This window comes from Meleagris gallopavo, chromosome 3, assembly GCF_905368555.1.
Source record: "Meleagris gallopavo chromosome 3, MGAL_WU_HG_1.1, whole genome shotgun sequence".
NCBI classification, from domain to species: Eukaryota; Metazoa; Chordata; class Aves; order Galliformes; family Phasianidae; genus Meleagris; species Meleagris gallopavo.
In genome coordinates this window covers 45,753,601-45,776,464 of record NC_139406.1, presented here as the reverse complement: position 1 = coordinate 45,776,464, position 22,864 = coordinate 45,753,601, and the positions used below count along the sequence as shown (strand labels likewise).

At 38.3% G+C, this 22,864-nt stretch overlaps 1 protein-coding gene across 1 annotated transcript in view; it reads right to left on the bottom strand.

Annotated features, from left to right (window-relative positions):
• Positions 1-15,453: 15,453 nt before the first annotated feature.
• The window catches only part of EPB41L3 (erythrocyte membrane protein band 4.1 like 3), a 93,022-nt gene continuing 85,611 nt past the window's right edge, over positions 15,454-22,864 (bottom strand). The window contains 6 exon segments of the mRNA XM_085220817.1: positions 15,454-18,025; positions 19,220-19,336; positions 19,589-19,669; positions 20,743-20,841; positions 21,246-21,377; positions 22,221-22,598. Of these exon segments, the coding sequence (XP_085076943.1) occupies positions 19,226-19,336; positions 19,589-19,669; positions 20,743-20,841; positions 21,246-21,377; positions 22,221-22,598 (801 nt within the window). The 3' untranslated portion in view covers positions 15,454-18,025; positions 19,220-19,225.

Sequence of the window (22,864 nt, the reverse complement as noted above, 5' to 3'; positions counted from 1 at the left end):
GTGTCCTGTTTTCTATGGCAAGTCAAATTAGATGACTGTAATTGTTCTGTGTAGCTTGCCAGCCTGAAATACTTCAGCTGCCAAAACCCTACATTAGAAGAAAAATTATGTTTTGAAATTGATCACTCCAAGGTTAAAATGGCAGAAATAAGGTAGTCTTCACTATGATGCTCTATGCATTTTCATTATGATGTACTTTTAACTGCTCAGTTACTCAGATTTTCCTCACAACATGGACCATTACCAAAGTTATAAACCTGAATATTTAAAAATTACAGACTTCATGCGACCCATATCATGCAGATATGGGATATCAGTCACAGCCCAGCTGAGGAATACAGTGTGGGTGTGTTTTTTTTTTCTTGTATGTGTGTGTGTCAGCTGAGCTGCAGACAAATGCGAGACTACTGTTTGCCTATTAAGAAAACAGGCAATACAGGGAAAGATCACTCACTGTCCAGCAATTTGATAAAATCCATTGTATTTACAGTCAGTGAGAGTGCTGCCACTCATAAGGGAACGAGATGTGAACCCATAATTTATAACGCAGAATGTTGAGAAAACTAACGTATCCACTAACATGCATTTTTGAACACATCACTTTGTATTTAGGGAATAATGTAAGTTTTTTAATTGAGAAAAATATATAGAAGTATGCAAGTATTTATAAAGATACTCCTTCCTATGGCATACCTGTATAGATTTCAGGACTTGATTTACTACTTCTGGGTAAAATAACAACGTTAAGTACATTTTCTGGGTAGAGAGGGAAGACTTTTTATTTACAGTATCACCTTACTTTTATCTCTGGACAATCACAACATTAAAAGTCATATATAAAGGTATGAAAGAGAAATCTAGAGCTTCTTTCTAATTCTAGTGTGCTCCTTTATTTTTTATACTGAATGTATTTTTTATTTGGAAATAAATATTTGGAGATCTCCCCCAAAAGCCACTAAGTATAGATGTGGCTCTCATTGATTTCTACTGGAGACAGTTTTATGCTGTGTTGAGTGTATCCTTCTCTTCAGGTGTAGAAATGTTTTATTCTGATAAATCCAAAACTCTTATTGGAAATTAACAGTCTCATTATTTAGAAGATAGAAACAAAACTACCTCACCATTTAATTTGAAGGTAGTATAGAAAAAAAAAAAATATATCCCCTACTAGATTTGACATAGCATTATTACTGTCTTTGATTATTTCCATCAAGTGTATTGAAGCTTCTCGTATTTTTCTCAAATACTTGTACTTCAAAGTTACAACTGTGTCAGATTAAGATAGCTTGCTTTTAAAAGTGTAGGATCAAATAGTTAACATATGCTTAAATTTATTTTTTTTTTTTTTTAGAGAGAAGTAAAAAAAAACCTAAGACTTAAAATAATACATTGCAAAGGCATTAAACAACAGTTTGGAAAACTATTTCCATGTGGCAGTGGATTGGGAACTTGACAGGGAACCAGGAAACTTCATTCTATTCTTGATTATTTTCTAAAAGGACATGACCTTGGCCACTTCACCTCTACTTCCTTCTTCTCATGGGACTTTCCCATATTGATGGTAATGTCATACCAAGAGAGGCACCATCTCTAGTTACATTGCCTTTCACGCAGAAATTTATATTATATAAATTGTATATATATAAAGTGGGATCATGTATCTTTGTTATATTTCAGTATGAAAAAGAGATTAACGGTTGTAGGATTCAGTGAGTACAGAAACATTTACTGAGGCATAAGCATATATACTGTAGGTAAGAATGATTTCCATCACATCAGAAATACCTGAGAAACCCTTACAAAACATCAGAATTCAGCATCATAGTTAAGGAAAGTTATAGTTAGTATTGTCAAAGAAGAATAATCAGCAATCATTTATCAGCTCATCAGTAGTGTACACTTGCATCACAGAAGACCAACCATATCCTGGGTTGCATCAAGTGAAGCACGACCAGCAGGTTGAGGGAGATGATTCTGTCCCTCTACTCCGCTCACGTGTGACCCCACTTGGAGTACTGCGCCAAAACTGGGGCCACAACACAATAAGGACATGGAGCTGTTGGAGTGGGTCCAGAGGAGGGCCATGAAGATGATCAGAGAGCTGGAGCACCTCCCCTGTGAGGACAGGCTGAGAGAGGTGGGGCTCTTCAGCCTGGAGAAGGCTCCAGGAGGACCTTATAGCAGCCTATCAGTACCTGAAGGGAGCCTACAGGAAAGCTGGGGAGGGACTTTTTATAAGGGCAGGTAGCAACAGGACGAGATGAAATGTCTTTAAACTGGAAGAGAGTAGATTTAGACTAGATATTAGGAAGAAATTCTTTACTGTGAGGGTGATGAGATAGTGAAGCAGGTTGCCCAATGAGGTTGTGGATGCTCCCTCCCTGGAAACATTCAAGGCCAGGCTGGAACAGAGTTTTGAGCCATCTGGTCTAGTGGGTGGTGCCCCCAACCTATAGCAGGGGGTTGGAACTACATGATCTTAAAGGTCCCCTCTAACCCAAACCATTCTGTGTCTGTTATTTTGTCTGCGGAAGTCATTCCCCTTTATGAATATTCTGAATAATCTCCTGAACACATCCAAATTAATAATTCTGACTTTTAACTCAAAAACATATCTGGAAGGGAAAGTTCCAGGAAGAGATAGATTTGAGTTATGAACATTATTTTTGTGTGTGTGTGTGTGTGTGGTGGGGGGGGGTCTTCAACAAATTGCCTTGTTCCAGTTTTCTAAATTTTTGAGGATTGCAAAGATGAATCCATCAAAGAGATGACAAGCAGAAAATACTGTTAAGATAACATAACTTCTGTAGCACCAGGTGAACAAAAGTACCAAAAATAGAGATGCAATTGCTACAGCATAAAAAAAGTAGGAAACATTTGAATTCTCCAATTCTGAAGTACTTGTGTAAAAGGGGGAAATTGGAAGATATCCACAGGATATATCTGCCAAGCATGATGCAATCATCATTGCCAAGCAATGATGGTGTGGTGTACTATGTCTCCTAGATGGACTTTGTCTAAGGACAGTGTTTTTCCTTCTGCAGTTACAGGATTATCAGACTTTATGCCCAAACATGTTTTTCTTTCCATCTTGCTTGCTTGAGATTCTTTCAACTGTTTGTGTCTCCAGTACAAGTGGGTACATTTTGTAAACTGATGCACACCATATCGATGTAGACTTTGCAGTCAAAGTCAGGTTGTGTGCTTCAATGCTATGCAAGTTGCACGTATTATGGGAAACATAACTATATTATTATAAGTAACTCTACCTTATTGTAAGTTGTGTGAATTATTAGTCCCATGAAAATAAGTAGGCACTACATATGCTTAGTTTGAGCTGTTTATGTTTTATGGGTACCATCCGTCAGAGGCACAGAAACCATACAAATAATTCCAGCAGCTGTGGCTGCCAAATTATGTAGACCTAGTGAACATTGCTCAGTCTCTGTGAGTTCAGAGAGACTTAATAACAGTCATGCCTTATGGTCATCCCAAGCATTACTCATTCTGCTTTGCCTAATGCGTATTTTGGATTTAAATACCCACTGACTTCTCTGCCAAAGCCAATGTGTTGGCACATAGCAAGCCTTTTTGCTTGATATGTGCTATGATTACAAAATAAGGTAGGGTTACATTTAATAGTTTATTGTACATCTGCAGTGTAATTTGTAAACTTACAGACTGATTATTTTATATATTAGCAACTAAACTAATCTGTATTTATTTTTCAATCATAATTTATTACTCAATGAATTTGAAATGGATGGCTAAAAATCATTCTCTGCTTTTTGGCTTCTGCAGATTTATTTCTCTTCCTGTCTTGTTTTGATATGAATGCAAAGAGATGGTTTTGGAAAAGAGATACATTCTGAAAATAAGAACATCTTTCTGGAAAACCATAGAGGATTTACACAATGAAGATACCAACCATCGTACTACAGTAGTGACAAATACATAGACAGGCCAGGAATTACAATTTAATGCTATAACAGGATGAAAAGTACTGCAATAACAGCAGGGTGGCAAAGTCTTTGGCCGCAGCAAACATGAATAAGCCCAAATGAAGCAGCCATAGATGCAGAAATGAAAAAAAGAGAGCTGCTTACCCTTGGAAGGCCACAAGTAGGCAAGGATCTCCAGAAAGAGATTCCCTCACCTCCACTGCCAACCATTAAATGAGGTCTGGGAAGGGGTGGATCCTTGCTCCACCCCTGCCAGTCACTCAGGGGCATTGCTTGCACCTGAGCTCCCCTTGGTTGGCCTGTGTTCTCACCAGGTCCTCAATCACTGATTCAGGTCGTGACTTAGCATTTCCACTATACATTATGACAGCACTTTCTCAGTTTCAGTATTTGTATGCAACGTGAGGGAGGAAGGGAGAATAAAGGAGAACTGTAGTAGTATCAACTATTATAGGCTTTTCTGTCCTAAATATCATCTCTCCTTAAATCAAATACTGTTAGCCATTGCTGATGTTCATACCCATTTCATGGAGATAAGTGCAAATAAAGCAGATGTGTGGTAGATTGTTTCTGAATTTTGACTTTCATTCTCTGAGCTTGTCAAAGGCAAAATAAGATATTCCACATTCTGGTTGGAGAGTGCTGTATGTAATGGTGACATTAACTGAAATGATATTGGGATTATTTACGCATATCTTTAGTTAAATTTTTCTTTAGACTAACTTCAGCAGTTTCCATATTTGCTCCCATTGTCAGTAAGGTGTGTGGGTAGTAGGATGTAGAAGAAACTCAAAACTCTTCACAAGGCTGATTTCCCAGTTAGGGTCTTCATCAAAAAAAATTCTTTGACGTCTGGCTCCATTCCACCTCATTAAGCTTCAGTCTATTGCATCGTTGCTTTTGGCTTCTGTCATCATGTTCCATCACTAGTTCTGCCTGCCAAAATATGTATCTTAATCCCTCTTAGCTGGCCTGGCTTTTAAATTTATGTTATCCTTGGTTTCTTCATATTTAATCCTTCTTTATTTTGCAGAGAGGACTGGTTTTGCTTACATTTTAAGGTCTTTGCATTGTCTTTGTATCCTCTCCTACTGCAATCTTTGCAATGTGGGTCTTTGGTATTTTGTCCTCCCGCTCTTACTTCTCTTCTGTCTTTTGCTGTCTTTCTGGCTAAGATAATCCCATGTTCTCAGACCATATATTTTCTCCCAGTGTTCTCCCGGGCAGCCCATTGAGGTACAGTTTTGCATCTGTTCTGGGAATTCTCTATAAACATGCATAAAAGTATTCCTCAAGCTCTTCTTAAAAATTCTCCTTTCAAAATTCTTGGCAGTAAATAAGCCACGTATGCTGGGATCCTTCACCAATATCCCTTTGTATCCATCTGCATGCTTTTATCTAGTAATCTCTTTTATTCCTCTTTGGCAGAAAAATCCACATTTCTGTTCTGTGTTTGTACTGTATCTTGCAAAAATAGTCGCCGCCAACATATAGAGTGTCAAAAAGTGTGGTAAAATAAATCATATACTACAATATTGATGAGCCTAAATTTTTATTACTTCCTCTGTTTTTACTGGACTCCAATGCCAATAAACCAGTAAACATCACATCAATATATTTACTTAAACCTAGTGGCTCGGTTAGGAGATTCCAGGATGCTCTATTTGTGCTTTCTAAGGAAGAAAAGCTTATCAGCTCAAATCAAAACATAAGAATGCTTGCTTTGCAAGTTACCTTCACACAGTTAAATCAGCTTCAACAGTTTAGACCTTCAAATAACTATGGCCTTCAAACCATGCTTGGCTTTGTTTTTGTTTGAAATCTGTGCTGTAATTATGAGGCTCTTCTGACATTTGCTTTGAGTTACTGCCAAGTATCAGGTAGAAAAATCCCTTTAAAAAAAAATACAAGTCTTCTGAAGCAAAATTGTGAGGCAAGATCATACTTCAAAGAAGCACTACACAAGTTGTTTCATGAAGCGTTTGGAGATGTATGGTTTTAAAGGACAAGAAGTCTTTACAAGACCTAATTGTAGCTTCTAATATCAGTGAAATGTATACATTTTGTATAAGGTTTAACAGAAAACCAAAGGATTGCATCTGGAAATGGGAGGACCTTCTAGATTTCTAAATGAGATTTCTAGCTGCCTAAACAAGATTTTCCACAGTAGAATTCTTTTTTCCTTCCTTCGTTTGCTTTAAATCACACTCCAACTGTTTTTCATTAATAACACAAATAATGTCCCCTACAAGTTTTGTACACAAATTTGGTTCTTGTAGTGAAATCACTTAATAAATCTTCAGTTCCAAATGACTTTTCCTGCTTTCAACAGAATCGAATATATCTGCTATGCATCTGCTATATTTTATAGCCCTTATTTGGGCTATATCTTTCAGATCTCTTTGAGCTAGTGTGATCTCAGAGTCTACAGACTTTACTTTCCAAACTAAATTATCCCTTATAAGAGACAAATACTCCTGTTTTTCCTTGTGATTTAGGCAGATGTTATGTTTTCTCCTACACCTACCACTTTTCATATTTGCTACTGTGGGAAGGAATATGCATTCTTTAATAGCACATCACAAATTTCCATGTCTTTAGATAGCTTCCTCTGCATCTTTGAAGCTATGATTCTCAACTCTCACTTGTTAGTACTTGCTGGGGGACGATGAGACAAAAAATAACATAAAATCCAAATGACATTTTTTACACCTAGATAGTATTTGTCACAGGACACTTCTGCCTGCCTAAAATGAGGCCAGTGAAAACATATTGTATGTCTTGTAAGGCAAATATATCCATATTATGATACCCTGTGTTTACTGTTTACAAACACAAGTAACTTTCTCTGCCCAGCATGGGTTTTTAGAGGTATGTTCACAAACTCTACCACTTTTATTACAAATGCCACATCCACCATAGTAGTTGAACCCACTGAGTTTGTGCAGGATGTGTCATCATTCAAAGCACAAAAGGGGAGGGGAGAAACAGTGGAGGAGGAGTTTGCATTATTTCAGTTTGAGCTTCTCTTTTGGCAGCTTCTGCTCAACTCACTCAAAGATTAGTGCTCTGTGAGATCCATGGGGACTGAGGCCCAATAGATGGATATTTATAATGTGGAAAGATCCTAGACGCACTTGCCATCATGACAAGCTCTGAAAGGCAACATGTATTGGTTGACAAATAGGCATGAGAAAAATTTCCCTGTCACCTTGCATGGATGTGGATGTCTATGATGTCTCAGTCATTGAGATGGTAGAGATATTGGTTTTGGAATGTTATGACTTCTAATACAACTTTACCACTGTTTTCTCAAAAGAATCAATAATGAAATTGTGCTGGTCTTTTTGTTTTTCGTTTTTTTCTTTCTTCCTAATTTTTCCTCTTCTGAAGAGAAATAGATGCAGAGGATGAGACTTCCATCTTAGAAAATCTTTGACATAACTGTTGTCACAAGAGATTATTATTTCTCTCTCCAGCAGCAAAGCATTACCTAAGCCAGGAATATGAGAGATTTAATTGTTGGTGCCAACAATCATGCTTGCTCTGCTGATTGATATGTATCTTGCCATTGTTGCTGAGGACACAGAGACCTGCTTTGACCAAGCACAGTTTTCATGACTGATATTAGCCAAGGATGTACAGCTGGAATTGGATCACTTTGGATTCCCAGCAATAGACACTATACATAAGTCAGTACATGGATGAAAAATTACTGGTGTTGTATATAAATATTTTGAGTTTGCTTACACACATTTGCATTGTTTAGTGACTGTTTATGTAAGGACTAATGCAAATGAGCATACCCTGTGTAATTAATCTAGGCACCACTTAACATTTGAGTTCAAGACTAGCTCATTAAGACACCAACTGGCATTGTTTGTAGCCATTCTTTCTCCAAGTGTCTCCCAAATAAATGTTAAAAATGTAATAAAATAATAAGGCTGTTGTCAGTATCAAAATATAAGATTAGAAAAATACTTCAGTACTAATATACTGGAAAGATGGTTTTGAAGTTAGCAGTATTATAGAGATGGTCTTTTCTGCACTTCTTGCTTGTCACAATTTAGAAATAACAGCCTGTAAAAATGAAAAATGCCTATTTCAGGTGGTGGATGAATGTTAGTCCATCACAAGTTTTACCCATTTTAGAGACAGTAACACTAGTATTCCGTGACTGTAATAAACACTAAGAGCCCATCAAGCTATTTTTCTAGGATACATGCTAAGAGGAAAGATATGCTCTATTGCATATCTATTGCTCTATTTACGAATATGTGTTACTTCAGTGGTACAGTATTTTGGTTTAGTATCTTACCAAGTGTCACTTTGACTAACAAGTTGTATTCTTTCTCTAAAAGTCCTGAATTAGGATTATATAACAGTTCTAAAAAAAAAGTTATATAAAACCCACCTGTTTGATAGTTTTTTACTGCCTAGAAGTACCCAGTACTGCAGCACTACCCCCTTATTTTACTTGCACATATCTGGAAGCTTCTAAGGGAGTCACTTCAATGATGACTCCCTTAAGAATAACCACAAGGATTTTTTTGTAAACCCTCTCTTTCTCCATTGCTTAAAGAAGTACAAAATATAATTATTCCATAGTTATGACATGAAGTTTGACATTAGAGAAAAGTTTATTTTTCAAGATTTACAAGAAATAGCTTTCCTGGTCCTCAAGTATTACCACCTACTTCATCTTCCCCATGCCCATGAACAAATTCCATTGGAAATTCTTTGCTCAGAGTGGTGAGGTGCTGGCACAGCTGCCCAGAGAAGCTGTGGTGCCCTGGAGGCACTCAAGGCCTGCAGGCCTTGGGCAGCTGGTGTGGGGGCAACCCTGCCCACAGCATAAGGTTGGAATGAGGTGATCTTTGAGGTCCTTTCCAACCTAGGCCACTCTATGATTCTATAATTCTTAATTGATTTAATCTTGATCTTTCTTATTCTCACAGGTTTTAGAAAAAGATTCAACCATTAGACTCAGGTGAAATTAACCTTTCGTTAACTACATTAGGTGGGAGAAAATATCAGTCCTCAAGCAGTTATAGAAATTGATTTTCTCAGCACCACGACATTTAAATAACAGTGCTCCTGTTTGAGCAATTTTTTCTTAATGCAGCTGCTAGCATTCTTTTTTCTCCCATCACTGGCATTTTTGTTTGTTTTGGCATACTGTATTTCCTGTAATAAAAAAACTGGTTCTGAATCTACAATGGGTGCTCTGAAAGTAATGCCTCCTATTTTATTCTGCTGACCCACAGCAGCAGATGTGCATGTTGGTGGTATGGCAGTATAGATTGTACCTTTCCACCAATATTTCATTGTATTTGTTGCTGTGGAACAGACAACAGCAGAGGGTCAGTATGACAAAAGAACACGTGACACGGAAGTGCGCATGAAGCAAAGGCGTGTCGCTGAATTCCTCCATGAGATGAGGAATTCATTGATGTTGCTGAATGTTATGTTATGGAGACCAAACAGTGTATGTGAGCACAGTGAGGCAGTGAGTAATGTGTTTCAGCAATGGCAACAGTGGCAATGTGTCACCTCCACTGTTGCAGATTTCTACAACCGTGGCATGCAGGCTGCTGTAATTTTTTTTCTTTTCATCTTTTATTTTTCACTTGTGAAAACGCATAGCTAAAAGTGGTGACTGTGTTGACAAATAGTGTTCTATAGTGGAGAATTTACTCCATCAAATAGTATTATCGTGCTCTCTGCATTTGTTGTAATTTCCATGGTAATAAGTAGGGGACATTACTTTTGGAGCAACCTGTGTACTTTGTTGGAGAAACTGGAATCAGATCTCTATAACTTCATTTCATTTCTGGCCAGACAAGGATATAGGATGATACAATTTGTGTAGAGAGTCAACTTTTGCTACAGTTGTCCCAGTATCCATTAGCTGTAATTGCCAAACTGATTGATGCACTTGACAAAAAAAATGGACTATGTAGAGTATCAGCCAAAGTTTTTGTAACCCACAAGGTTATAGCAGGACTTTCGCTCTGCCTATTTATCTCTTCCTGACTTTTCTTTGCCCTAAAAACACTCAGACTTATACATAAGCTCAGTATTAAATACATGGAAGAAAAGCTCAGTGGTGTGATGGGATAAATAATGCTGCTGCACCATTTCACTAAAAATGCAAATCGATGCATGTAATCAATGAGTTGATACTCAACTGGTTCAGCCCTCACTCTGAGCAGATTAAGTGGAAACCAGCTCCAGTTCGGGCGCTCTATAGCACTGGGCCTTACTGGAGGTAACTTTTTGTTTATGCAAATTCTCTATTACTAAATTACAACCGTTTATCTTCAGATTGTTCAGAATCACAGAATCATAGAATAGAGTCATAAAATCATTTGAGTTGGAAAGGACCTTTAAAGATCCCTTAAAGGCCAACCCCTTTGCAATAAACAGGAACATCTACAGATAGATCCTGTTGCTCAGAGCCCTGTCCAACTTGACCTGTGTAGGTGTCAGCATAGTGACAATGTAACTTCTTTATCTGAATAAACTAATAACACATTTCCTGTGGGCGTTTCTATTTTACTTTCCACACAGGAGTGGTAAAGTGTTAATATGAGTGACAGAGCAGTTTACACTGAATAGTGCTTTGGCTTTATATAAATGCTCACAGTTTGGTTAAGGAAAGCAATACTAACTTTACTTTCAGTAAGTGAAATAAAAAAAATTGAGTAGTTTAATCCACATTTGGGGGTAAGATGATAGTCAGGATGGGCAAAGGAAAATTGGACGTATATTGTGAACGCTGAAGATCCCTACAGAAAAACAAAGTGAAAGAAAGAGTTGCTTTTAGGGTATGGTAAAAGAGCAGCTTGAGAGTCAGGAGAACAGGACAATGGAGTATGCGTCCAATAGAGAAGACAAATCATGGAGCCCAGTGGAATACTGGTCCTGAGTCTGAGTGAATGGTGACCCATCAGTAATGCATCTGTGTTAACAAATTTGAGAGAGGGCAAAATGCTGCCCAGCAGCTAAACAGGTTTAACAAAGGTAAGGTAAGTGTTGGGTACTGCACCTGGGATGGTGTAATGCTGGACACAGGTACAGAGTAGGAGATGAACAACTGGAAGCAGCTCAGCAGAAAAGGATCTGGGGGCGCTGGTGCCAGCAGCTCAGCATGAGCCAGCTGTGTGCCTGGTAGCCAAGAGGAAAAAATGCATTGTTAGGTGCACTGAACACAGAACAGTCAGCTGGCCAAAAGAGGCTATTCTCACGTTATTGTGGCCTTGCGTTGAATTTTGTTTGTAGTTCTGGGCACCACAATATAAAAAGGGTGTGAATGTCCTTGCTTGGAAGCATCCAGAGCAGAGCAACAAAGCTGCTAGTAGAGCTAGAGTAGAGGCTGAGCACATTGGGCTGTCCAGTCTTGAGAAGAGGCCTTAAAGGAATATCACAGCTCTGCAGCTCTCTGATAAGGGGAAGCAGATACTTCTGGGAACCAGTGACAGGAAGGAAATGGCACAGAGCTGCAAGCAGGGGAGGGTCAGACTGGGCATTGGGAAACATTTCTTTAGTGTGAGGGTGGTCAAATACTGAAATGGGCTTCCTAGGGGTGTTCAGTGCCCCATGCCTGTCAGTGTTCTAGGCAGTGTTCTCAATAACATGCACTAAGTTTTGGTTAGCCTTGAAGTGGTCAGGTTGTTGGACCCAATGGACTCTGAAGATCCCTCACAACCATTCTGTTCCATTCCATTCTGTTCTATTCTATTCCATAGAATACCTATTGCAATGAAAGAAAATAATCTACAAGATTTCCACTGCATGCTTTTCAGTGACAGGTTAGAAAGAAAAACTAGAGATGTGGTTTGAAAGGTCTGAAAGCAGATGACAAGCCATCAAAGCTAATGGACCGGAAAATATAAAAGGGCCAAGTGTCAGTGTGAGAGAATAGACTCATTCTGAAAGAGATCAGATGATGGCTGAAGAGGGAGGAGAGTAGCTATGAAAAAAAAAATAATAATAAATAAAAATCAAAGAAAGTACTGTTTGATAAAAACAGTCTTGGGGGAGACACTAGCTATAAGCATGAACAAAGCCTGAAATTTCAACACAGGTATGAAAGCAAAGAAATATACACTTAAGGGATTGGATGTGTCATGACTGTAGGAGTTGATTTTGTGAAGGATGAGTGCTAAAGATGGTAGGACGGAGAATATTGAGACTTTGGAGGAGAGGATGCAGTAACAGAAAGAATGGAAAGAAGAAGCAGATGCAGTTTGCTCAGAAACCCGGAGAAGACATAAAAGGGAGAAGCTTGATAGATCAAACATAGTTGGGTTAAGGCTTAGAACAGGAAAGAAAGAAAAAAAACAGCTTTAAATAAATATGAAGTGATGGGTTAAGCCGCTGTTACAAATGGTCTTTCTAGGGTTTGCAGAAGCTTCCTTGTCAGGTCACGAGGACACCAAAGCAGATATTCAAGACCCTTATTTCTATGAAAGCAGGCCACACGTTGGAATGGTTTCATGTTAGATATTCAGTTTCATAAGCTGATATGAAAGAAAGTAGTTGTACTGACATACTGCATCTGATTGCAGGAGAAGAAAAATCATGTGACACATCATTCACTAGGTGGTATTTTGTATGGAACAAGACAAAAACACGTTATTCAAGGATGATGTCATAGAAATGTCAGAAATAATGTTCTGTGGGAACATGTTACATATATGCGCGTGCGTGTATTCGTTTAGTAGCATGGGATTTAGCAGCTCTGATGCTGAGTGGAGAAAAAATGTCAACACTTCTGTGGCTATATAACAAGATTCTTATTTCTCTGAGTTGTATGTGTACTTGAAATTAAATTAGATCATAGGAACATAAATTCTTTTAGAAACTTTCGTATACCAAATCTATCAACTGAGTTTGGTCAGAAAACCAGTGTCTGAGAAACAACCTCATAACTCCATAGAGGAAAGGTGTCTGTGCAAACACTGTGTAAGGAAAGTGAGAGCATCATATTAGCAGGTCTCTTCCTGCTGGAAAAGGCTTTGAAAGTTTCTTAATCATTTGCTTTTGTAACTCCAGATATATTGCTTTCATTTTTCTTTTGCTCTCTTGTATTATCTGTATGTTCCTCCCTGAGACTTTCAATGTTTTTTTTTTTTTTCCTCCTAATAATCTTTTATCTTATACTCTATAATTACTTCAAACATTCCAAGATAATATAGTTTTATCCACCAAAAAAATCACACGTCCAGAACATGAAAGCAACACGTGCAGCAGCAGAATCCAGTATAAGGCAGGACTTGTGCAGAAACACACAACTGTGCTGTTTAATTCAGTCAGTTCCAAAGCTCCACAAATTCCAGGCTCTGGACTTTGCAATTTAGATTAGCCAACATCATTGCAAGAGCTTTGGTTGTGTACAGAAGTAAACATCCATGGCAGACTTTGCCACAGAAGCAGAGAGCACAGTTACATCCAGAAAATGAGAAAGAAATTCCTAGTAAACTCTGGACAAAAAAAAAATAGATGGCTCCTATTTATGTTCCGTACCAGAGAGGACAGATAACTCACATGCATTTAAAAAATGAAAACAATTTTCTAGTACTGACACTACAGTGTCAGTACTCTTTGGCTACGTTATTGTAATGCCTCTTAAAGACAAAGCCATTAATCCTACTTTGAGTGATGGTCGTTTCAGCTGTAAGAGTGAGGTCATTGATTTATGGAGGTTATAGCTGCATTTGGGAACAGGATCTGAAGGAAGAAAGCTAAGATTTTTGCATAACGTGAACATACTGGTCTTCCTTCAGAACAGGGTTTTTTAAATTCTGGTGCTGACACTACTTGTGGAGGCCATTAGTTCCAGCTGAAAAGCAGGATTGATGGTGAAGGAGAAGATAGGAAAAAGGGTGGAGAAAGGAATCAGATGTCAGAATACAGACAATTTAGATTATGAACAAGTGCTAACATAACATTAGTTCCAAGATAATATAACAATCTGATTTTAGTTAACGAATACAGGAATTTGTGCAAAATATTTTTATATAAAAACTAGTAGCAATATGCCTTACTGTTCATTTCAGTCTAAATCCTTGTGAGTCAGAACTGAAAGATGCATAATTAACAATGCCCCTTTCAAGTGAATGACCAAGTTTTTATGAGGAAGGCTGGCATTTTGTATTGACCTGAAAGGACTCTGGCCAACCACTGACAACTTCTTTCCTGAAGTGGCAGAATTCCAATGATAAAAGATATAGCTGAACATCATTTACAATGGAAGATCATTGGACTCTGTAGATTTAAAGAGAGCAAAGTATTTTCTCTTTCTGTGAAAAAAAAGATGTAGTGAGGTTACCATTTCTCACAATCCCCCATTTAGATACCCAAACCACCATTACAGTTTGGGATCTATACAAAACTTCAAATGGTTCAATTTATCTCTATTATCAAAGAGATAAAAGAAGAGATACTAACATCTATTTTTAATATATTGTCATTAGCCAGATGTTACTCTCTAATGTCAAAGGGGTATGAGAAAGGGGTATTATCTAATTAAAGATTTTACTTAAAGTATGTAGATGAAGTGAAATCATATTGTCAAAGCAGTGAGCTGTTGATTGGGACTTAAATACCTTGGGAAATATCACTGCTCCTAATGGTTTATGATATCTAAAGTCAAAATAAGGCACAGCTGCCTAAATCTGCTTCAGGACTAAGATGCTGAATAGGACTAGGCTGTTAAATTCTTGCTTTAAGCTAATATCTGGACTTAGAAGCCCATTAATAGTTTTTGAGATGCTTGTATATGGAATATCATTATTAGCAATTTCAGAGGACAATGCTTCAAAAAAAAAAAAAAAGAGAGAGAATTGTAATGTTATGTTGTTTGATCTTAAAAACGCCAAATGTGTTCTTTATTTCTGTGCCTATAATGGTTACAGTTGCAGAGACTGCTTGCATAGGACAAGCAAAGGCAATGACAGAACTTTTTCCTAGGATGCAAGCACTCTAGAACAAGATGATTAAATAAAGAAGACTAACTTACCCCTTCAGATGACTGACACCAACTCAAAACAAGTACAGTCTCAGTGAGGTATAACTCCCTTGGCTTCTAACCCATAAATGAGAGGAAGAATGGCTCTAGCTTCCACCCCTTGCAGTCACTCACGTGCATTACTTGCACCTGAGCTCCCTGAGTTAGCCTCACCTGGTGCTCAACCATTGCTTCAGGCTGTGACCTGGCACTTCCACTGCAGCTCGTTATGTTGATTCTTGCCTGGTGTGCAAAGCTCTCCCATCATGATCCCTTACCCCAGTGATACAGAGCAGTCACTTCTCATGGTGCTGGAGCTGTGGCTTCAGTTGTAATGTGAGGCTGTCTTGTACTGATGTCTGTGTTAGTAACAATACTTAAAAGTAACATATCGTTTGCTGGTTTGTTTTACAAGCTGTTTTACATCAAGACACAAGACAAAGACCAACAATAAAAGAGAAGAGTCATAGACAAAAGTTGGTTGGTAGAAACAGGCAAGTGTTTTTTATTTCGTGTGGCACAGCATTAGGCAGACAACCCAAGAAACAGTTTCTAACAAAAACCAAGACTATTGCTCCCAGGAACCATCCCCCAAACAAGGGTCTACTGCCAACAGCAGCACTGAGATGTCCTTGCCTGTCCTCTCTAATCTCCTCATATTTTGCACATGCTTAGGCCATATCTTAGCTGTGAGCATCCTTTCCAAGGACACTACCTTTTAAAGATACAATATCTTTAGACAGCGTACATACTGTGCAGTATCACCAAAGTACAATCTCCTCAAGCCATGCTAAAATATAATGCTATCTCTGGAGAGAAGGCTTTGCAACTGCCTCACCTCTCTCTGAGGTAATACAATGCTGTTTCTTAGCTGACAACATAAGGGACACCTGAGGGAAGATCAATATGGCTTCAGAGTCTACTTTTAAACTCCTGATGCAGTAGTGAGAACCTGGAAGGAAGTCTGCCGGGATGCTGCGTGAGCACCTCTTCCACCTATGGCTGCCGCAGGACGCTAGCAGCACCAGAAAGCTGAGCCTACCTTCACCAAAGAGGGCAAGGACATACTCGTCTCTAAATATAAAAGGCAAGTGGGGAGAGAGGTCAGCTGAAGATCATAACATACCGTGACCTTTGCGTTACTCATCAGGCAAGAGGTAAGAAATGCAGTATGGGAAGTTACACAGTTCGCACTCCGGATTAAAGGCATGAAGAATGGCTGGTGGAAGGAAGACATTTTAGAGACTGAGGGCAAAGCTTCTGAAGCCTTAGGATATAATTTTTAATTATTATCTATAGATTATTCTCTCTATATATACTATTTTTTCTTTTTAAATTAAGAAAATAAACATTTATTAACAAGTCACTGGGTCAAGCCTTGCCCTTGACTGAAGCCAAATCCATTAACTTCAGTGAGAGGGAGCCCCATGTAAACAATGAAGGGCAAATGTGGCCCTTTATGTCCTGAAAAGTCTGCTTGTATCTATTTCTTTCAATCCTGCAAGGAGATACAGATTGAAGGGTGAATTATTTAAGAATTTCTCTTGAATTATCAGGGAAGTGTCAATGAGATGTGGCAAAAGAGCAAGGAAAAGGAATAGAAAATTAAATAATGCTTTGAAGAGAGAATTTAATCCATGTTTCAGAGTAAAAATGCCAAGAGAGAAGGGCTACAGGCCTTTAATTTCTAAGCAACCAAAAAATCCTTCATTAAGCCTCAGTGGAACAGTACACAACTACAAAAAAAACAGGAGAAACCAAATGCTTCTTTTCCTCTGAAACATCATTTACCCAAAGGTAAACAAGGTCATCCCTTCGGGTCCCCTGCAACTCCAACTGTCGGCACAGTGCAGTCTCAGCCTCTGAAGACAAAATGTGTCTACTGTGCAGATGCGTAAAACCTGTGGTGCCTTACAAATGCAACTCAACATTTTGAATATAAGAAACACTAGGTTCTTTTAGACACAGAACAATACAATTTTGGATGCATTTACCACTTTTATTTCACTATGCAGAAACATACATTCACCATGTGTTGTGATGCAGCTGACAGTGTAATGGACTCTATCCCTTCAGTGGGTATTATAGCTGAACACTAACGAGTTTTCAGTGGACGTTCTGTACAGGTTAAGGCTTGACTCTGAACTAGATAGTAAATGCTGACCAGATTCTCAAACAGATTTTTTTTTCTTTTCCTCTGAGAACAAAAAGGGAAATCAATAGAAAACCATCGTGGTTACTTTAGATTAATAACTTTCTAATGCTGCAAACTAAGTAAAATACAGATTTTTTTTTTTTTTCCAAAATAACTACATATAATTTACAAGGTTAGGATCTGTGAAGGGTGACCAGAAGCTGACTTTGAACAACGCTGACAAAAATCGTTAAAGTTAATAAGCTAAAATAATTACTACCTCATAAGGTATTCAGTCAGGTATACAAAGCACACTTTGTAAGCATTTAAATATTTTGATAAGAGTAAAGATTTGTCATTGTTTATCGGGCAGTAATAAAACAAGATGAAACAAATATAAGATTCAAGTTGTTTACTGAATAAACTGTGTTATTGGCACATCTAATGTGTGGTAAAACATTATACACAGTACCTATAGAGCTTCTAGCATTTTGGGGATAATCTTCATTTACAATATCCGTAAACAAAAGGCTTGCCACCTAACAAATTTTAATCTGTTTAGACTTTCATAAACTGTGAAAGGCATGAACTGTTTATGTGTTACATGAGATCACGTTTATATTGTTTATGAACGTGCAGGTATAGCTGAAAACTTAGACATTTTAAGAAAATTAAAAATGCTGCTTTTCTGTAATTTTATCGTTGCTTCATGCAATATAACTGCTGCTGATTCAGATTGCTTTCTATGGGAAGAGATCTCTGCCAGTTTCTTTATTAACGGTCAAGATCAATTCTTCTGTACTGAAATTTTCCATACACAGATACAAGTCAGTCAGGTTGGAACTGAGACTCCATAGAGGCTCTCGTATTCCTATGGGTGTGCATGTCTGGATTCATATGCAATCTAGATTATTCCTGCAGGAGAGAGAATTGCGTTAGTTATTTGAAACAACTGCTATCTTACAAATGAGATTTCGTCCAACTGTTTGCATAAAAACAGTATCATCTCAGTATAAGCAACTTGGCCCAAATCCAAAGTCCAGTGATGCCAGTGGAAAGAATTAGTGACATCAATAGACTCTAACTGAGCCACTTTACGTTTTCTCTGAAACAATTAGCAGAATGCCGCAAGAATCACAGCTACTCACTCCTCAATGATTGGTTCCATCTTCTAAAATAAATAACAAAAGGTGCTGTGCATCATACTCTGTTAATTACACCAAATGCTAGGGAATATATATTGTTTTAAGAATAAAATGCTGCTACAGATTTTAATAAATTAGACAAGCAGCTTTTTTTTTTCTCTCTTTCTTCTGCATACAGCATTCAAAGCAATTTGTGCAATGGTGCCGGCATTAGCAGCTTTTACATAGCAAGTTAGTATGCATGACATATTTCTGTGCACAGAGTAAATAAGGGAATATTAAGATGTCTGTTTAGCCAACCACAACTGGAGAGCATGCCTTTACGGAAAGAAACCAAAACAAAAAAAAGCTTGACACAAGAAAGCTGCATCATCATCTCATTCTGATAAACAATGCTGCTTTAAAATATAATACGTCCTCTGAAATACAAGAAAGCCAAGACATCCAAATGCTGACACACACTGAGCTCACTGGGTTCAAAACAAAAATCGAAAGCAGGTTAGGCCATATCTTTGCAAGTTTGGAATAAAGCTTAACTTGTAACATATCTGCACAGAACACTGAAAAAGCAGCTACAGGTTTTAACCTTGGCATTTTTTAAACAAAATGCATACCTTTAAGAACAACAGTTTGTTTGTTCTTAAATGACACAGAAGCAGACAATAGGTTTTTTTGACTTCAGGATTAGAAATTAGACTGTACCAAAGCATGGACAGTGAGGAATTTGCAGAGAGCCAACAAAAGCAAATGAGTAGTTTCTGTTTCTCCAGCTGGCACTATTTAAATGAAGATATTCAGAGCTGAATGGGCTTTGCATTCAAACGTCAAAACTGATAAGTAGCACAAATGCAACTTGCAAATGCCAGAGAGAGAAAGTGAAGTTAGAGGTGAATTATGGTAGGAAAACAACCTTTGCAACATGCCAGCCCAGTAAATGCCTATGAAAATCATCTAGTCTTCTTACCTGTGGTCAATCCTCCCCATCTTCTGGTGTGATTTCTGTCTCTTTATGTACCACTACTTTGGTCACTGACATGTCAGGGTGCTGCTCTTTGGCTTCTTTAATTGCCTGAGCCAGCGCCTATCCCAAGGAAACCACAGAAGGGCAAAAACAAAAAGGAGGTGGAACATGCATGATAAGTAGCAAGGTGGAGAGATTCATGAGATATTACACAATTTACAAATGAGGAAAATGATTAAAATATGAAATATACCATCACTGATTTAACTACTAATCCAGTTTAATTTAAGGCATGTCAGTTTGAACAGTATCTTTTAAAATAATGTTTAGTAATGTTCTGTTTGGCAGCCCTGAACAGCTTAGAGATTTTACCTGATCATGATCAATATCTGCATCTCCTGTGATGACTATTCGTTTTTCGATTCTTGTCTCTGAGATGCCTCCTTTCACAGTCTAAATGAGAGTGATAAATATATATCAGTAACCTGCTTTAAAGAGTGATGCAACCCATTTGGAGGATGATCACAAATCCAGATGTGGCTGAATCGAACAAACTCTAGACACACAGAGGGGATAACCCTGTACTGCAATTGGAGCTTGCTCTGAATAGAGGGTTGGGCCTCTCCAGAGCTCCTCCCAACAAAAATGATGATGTGATTTTAACCAACATCTACACACCAAGAAAGATATTTGCAAGTGGTGGATCAAAAATGGCAGATATTAGTGGTAAACTCATCCCATAAAAAGAAGAATGGACATACAGACAGACAGTTCATATTAAAACCTAGATAAGTCCTACTGCAGGCTTCAGAAGAACAGAGAGGCTGTACAGCCCTTACACAGCCCATCTACTGAAGGGTGAATTGCACTGCAGAAAGATAAAATGCTACCTTCATCAAATACTAGTAAGAGAGCTGTCACTGTACAGTGTTTCTGCTGAGGAAGGTCCTGTTACTGAGCTGCTGCCTTGAAATGCGGAAGACCCAGCATAATTTGTCTGTTCAGCCATAAGCTTTCTGTCTGACTGCAGGCAAGCTCTTGCAGTACAACACAACACTACAGCAACCACAGTGTCTGAGCTGACTGAATGTCCCATTATGACTAAATGATACAGATTTACAATACCATTTCAGCACTGTGCAGACCAAATAGCGCAGGACTCAAAAGCAGTATAGTCCTGTCAATGCACGCTCATGCTGAGGAAAATTATTCCTTCCTTGAAACCATTTGATGTCAACTTGGCTACACTGCTCCCTGTTTCAGAGAGTACTTGCTGCTAATTCAAATAGTCTGCACAGCAGTGTAGACATACCTGAAGAGTTATACTTTTCAGACCACTATTAAGTCCTTGGATGATTGGTTAATCAAGGTAGTGTATCCAAAGACAGGTGAATGAAGACAGAAACCCAAAATAGATAGGATTTTGTCCAGAGATTATAAGCACGTGTCTATGTTTTAAAATAACAAAAGCTAAGAAAACACAGATCCTTCAGAAAAGAAAAGCTTCCCATTTCCAGAGGACTCACTTTGGTGATATGTGTAGTGGTTGTAGTGCTGGTGGTTTCAGACGTGATAGTTTGCGCACTCATCAGCACACCAGGCTCTGAGTCAGCACCGCTATCCACCTAGAGAACCAAAAAACAATCATCAAAAGCATACTCTTAGGGACAGGAAGACAAGAACTAAATTCCCTATTTTTATTTTTCTTCATAGAAAGTTATTTAACAACAGGTAACAACTGCTGTTAAGGTGATCATGTGTCGGTATTTCTCTCTGCATTAAGACTCTACTTGTGGAAGGATAGATGAGAAACTGGGGCTTTGAAACATGTAGCTTTATCAGTGTTCTTAAAAGGTCAAGACACACCAGCCACCTTCAGGTACAACTATACTTATGCACACACTCCTCATGCTAGTACTGAATTCTTGAATAACAGTTCACACTAAGGAATACACTAAGACATGGATGAAGAAAGATGGGCTCCTCAAGGCCACATTAATTAGATGTTGGCTTCTGTAGGATTTCTTACCTGTGAAGACTCATATGTAATGGTTTTTGTTTCTGTATGGACTACTGGCACTTCCTTTGTTGAAATTTCAAGGTTTTCCCCCCCAGTAGAAACACTACTGAAACTGATTGTTTCAGTCTTCACAACTGGTGACTGTGTGAACAACAACAAAAAAAAAGGGATTGGAAAATTTAGTAAAGCTTCTGGATTTCTCAGTTTTTTGGTTTTTTTTTTTTTGGGGGGGGGTGGAGGGGGTTGCTTTTTTGCGTAGGAAAAGAAGGGGTAGCAATAAAAAGTGCTCTACATTTTAAGAAAAAAAGAGGAAAAAAATCCCTTTGTTGTAACAGTACACACAAGTATATAGTTATATAGTGCTGGCAGTTTGACACTATTCTGGATTACAAGAGAATAAGCTTCAGGAAAGATGTAAACATTACACATGTTCTCAGAATGACAAGAGAACAAATCCTATTCAGGCTTACTTTTCCATTCAGGTTTCAGAAAAAAAGGAGCAAAACAAGGTCTCCCTACCCTTCTACAAAATGCTTCTTGAAATTCTGCTAATGGGGCTAACATAATAAGCACAGATTGCTTAAGACATAGTACAATAATCTACAATTGTATCAAGCATGGAAAAAAATTATTTTCTGTCTTTGAGGACATGCAAACTTTGCCAATCCTGATGGATTTTCCCAAAGAGAATGCCAGCTGAATCCTTGTTGCCCACTGCATAAAAAGCCAGCAAATGAGGCATTTCTCCACAGCATGAAAAGCGCTTTTAAGTAAAATATGCATGGCATTTAGCCAAGGATGGAAACCAGCAACAAGCCCTGCAGGTGCCATGCAAGGAGGAAATAAGAGGAGAAACAAACTGCCTGCTGTAAAGATGCAATCATACAAGTCTTGTACTCTTTACTTTCCATGAGAGGAATTGACTTAGTCCACTACCGCATACATTTACAACTCAGCACAAGAACTGATTTGATAACGAATTACCTCAAAATGAGGTTTTCTTTCCAAAGAGTCTGAAACGTGGACTGTTGTACTGTGCTCCTCCGCTTGCTCATGAGAAGTAGCAGCAGAAATGCCTTCCTGTTTGGTTACAGCTTTGTGAGCCTCTTTTTTTTCCTCTTTAGCCCCCTTAGTCACATCAGAGCCCTCCTTCCCCTTTGCGCTAGCAGATGCTGCCTGAGCCTGGGCATCTGCAAGTCCAGCCACTGTAGCGGGATCCCCACTCGCATGCACATTCATCCCACGTCTCTCCTCGATAACCACAGTCTCCTGTACAACCTTCGTCACTGCGTCCTGGTGTGGCTGAGCCTCTTGCTTCAATTCACTGGAAGTTATCTCCTGAGATGTCGTTGTGTCTATTCTCTGTAGGGAAAGAGGAAAAAAAAAAATCCTCATGTTGAAAGCAGACAACGCTACACAGAGCAGCTCCTCAGCTTAATGTATTGTGAACATAAATAAAAATAGGGTATAATATTTTGCCAATTTATTTATCTCGTATTGATGGATTTTCACTCTAAGGACATAATCAGAAAAGTAGAAATGAAAAATAAAGCAAGAATTATGATTTTAGAAGTGAAGAGAAATGTCAGTGTTTTTATCCTTGGTAGTTTTGTGCGAGTTTTATAAAG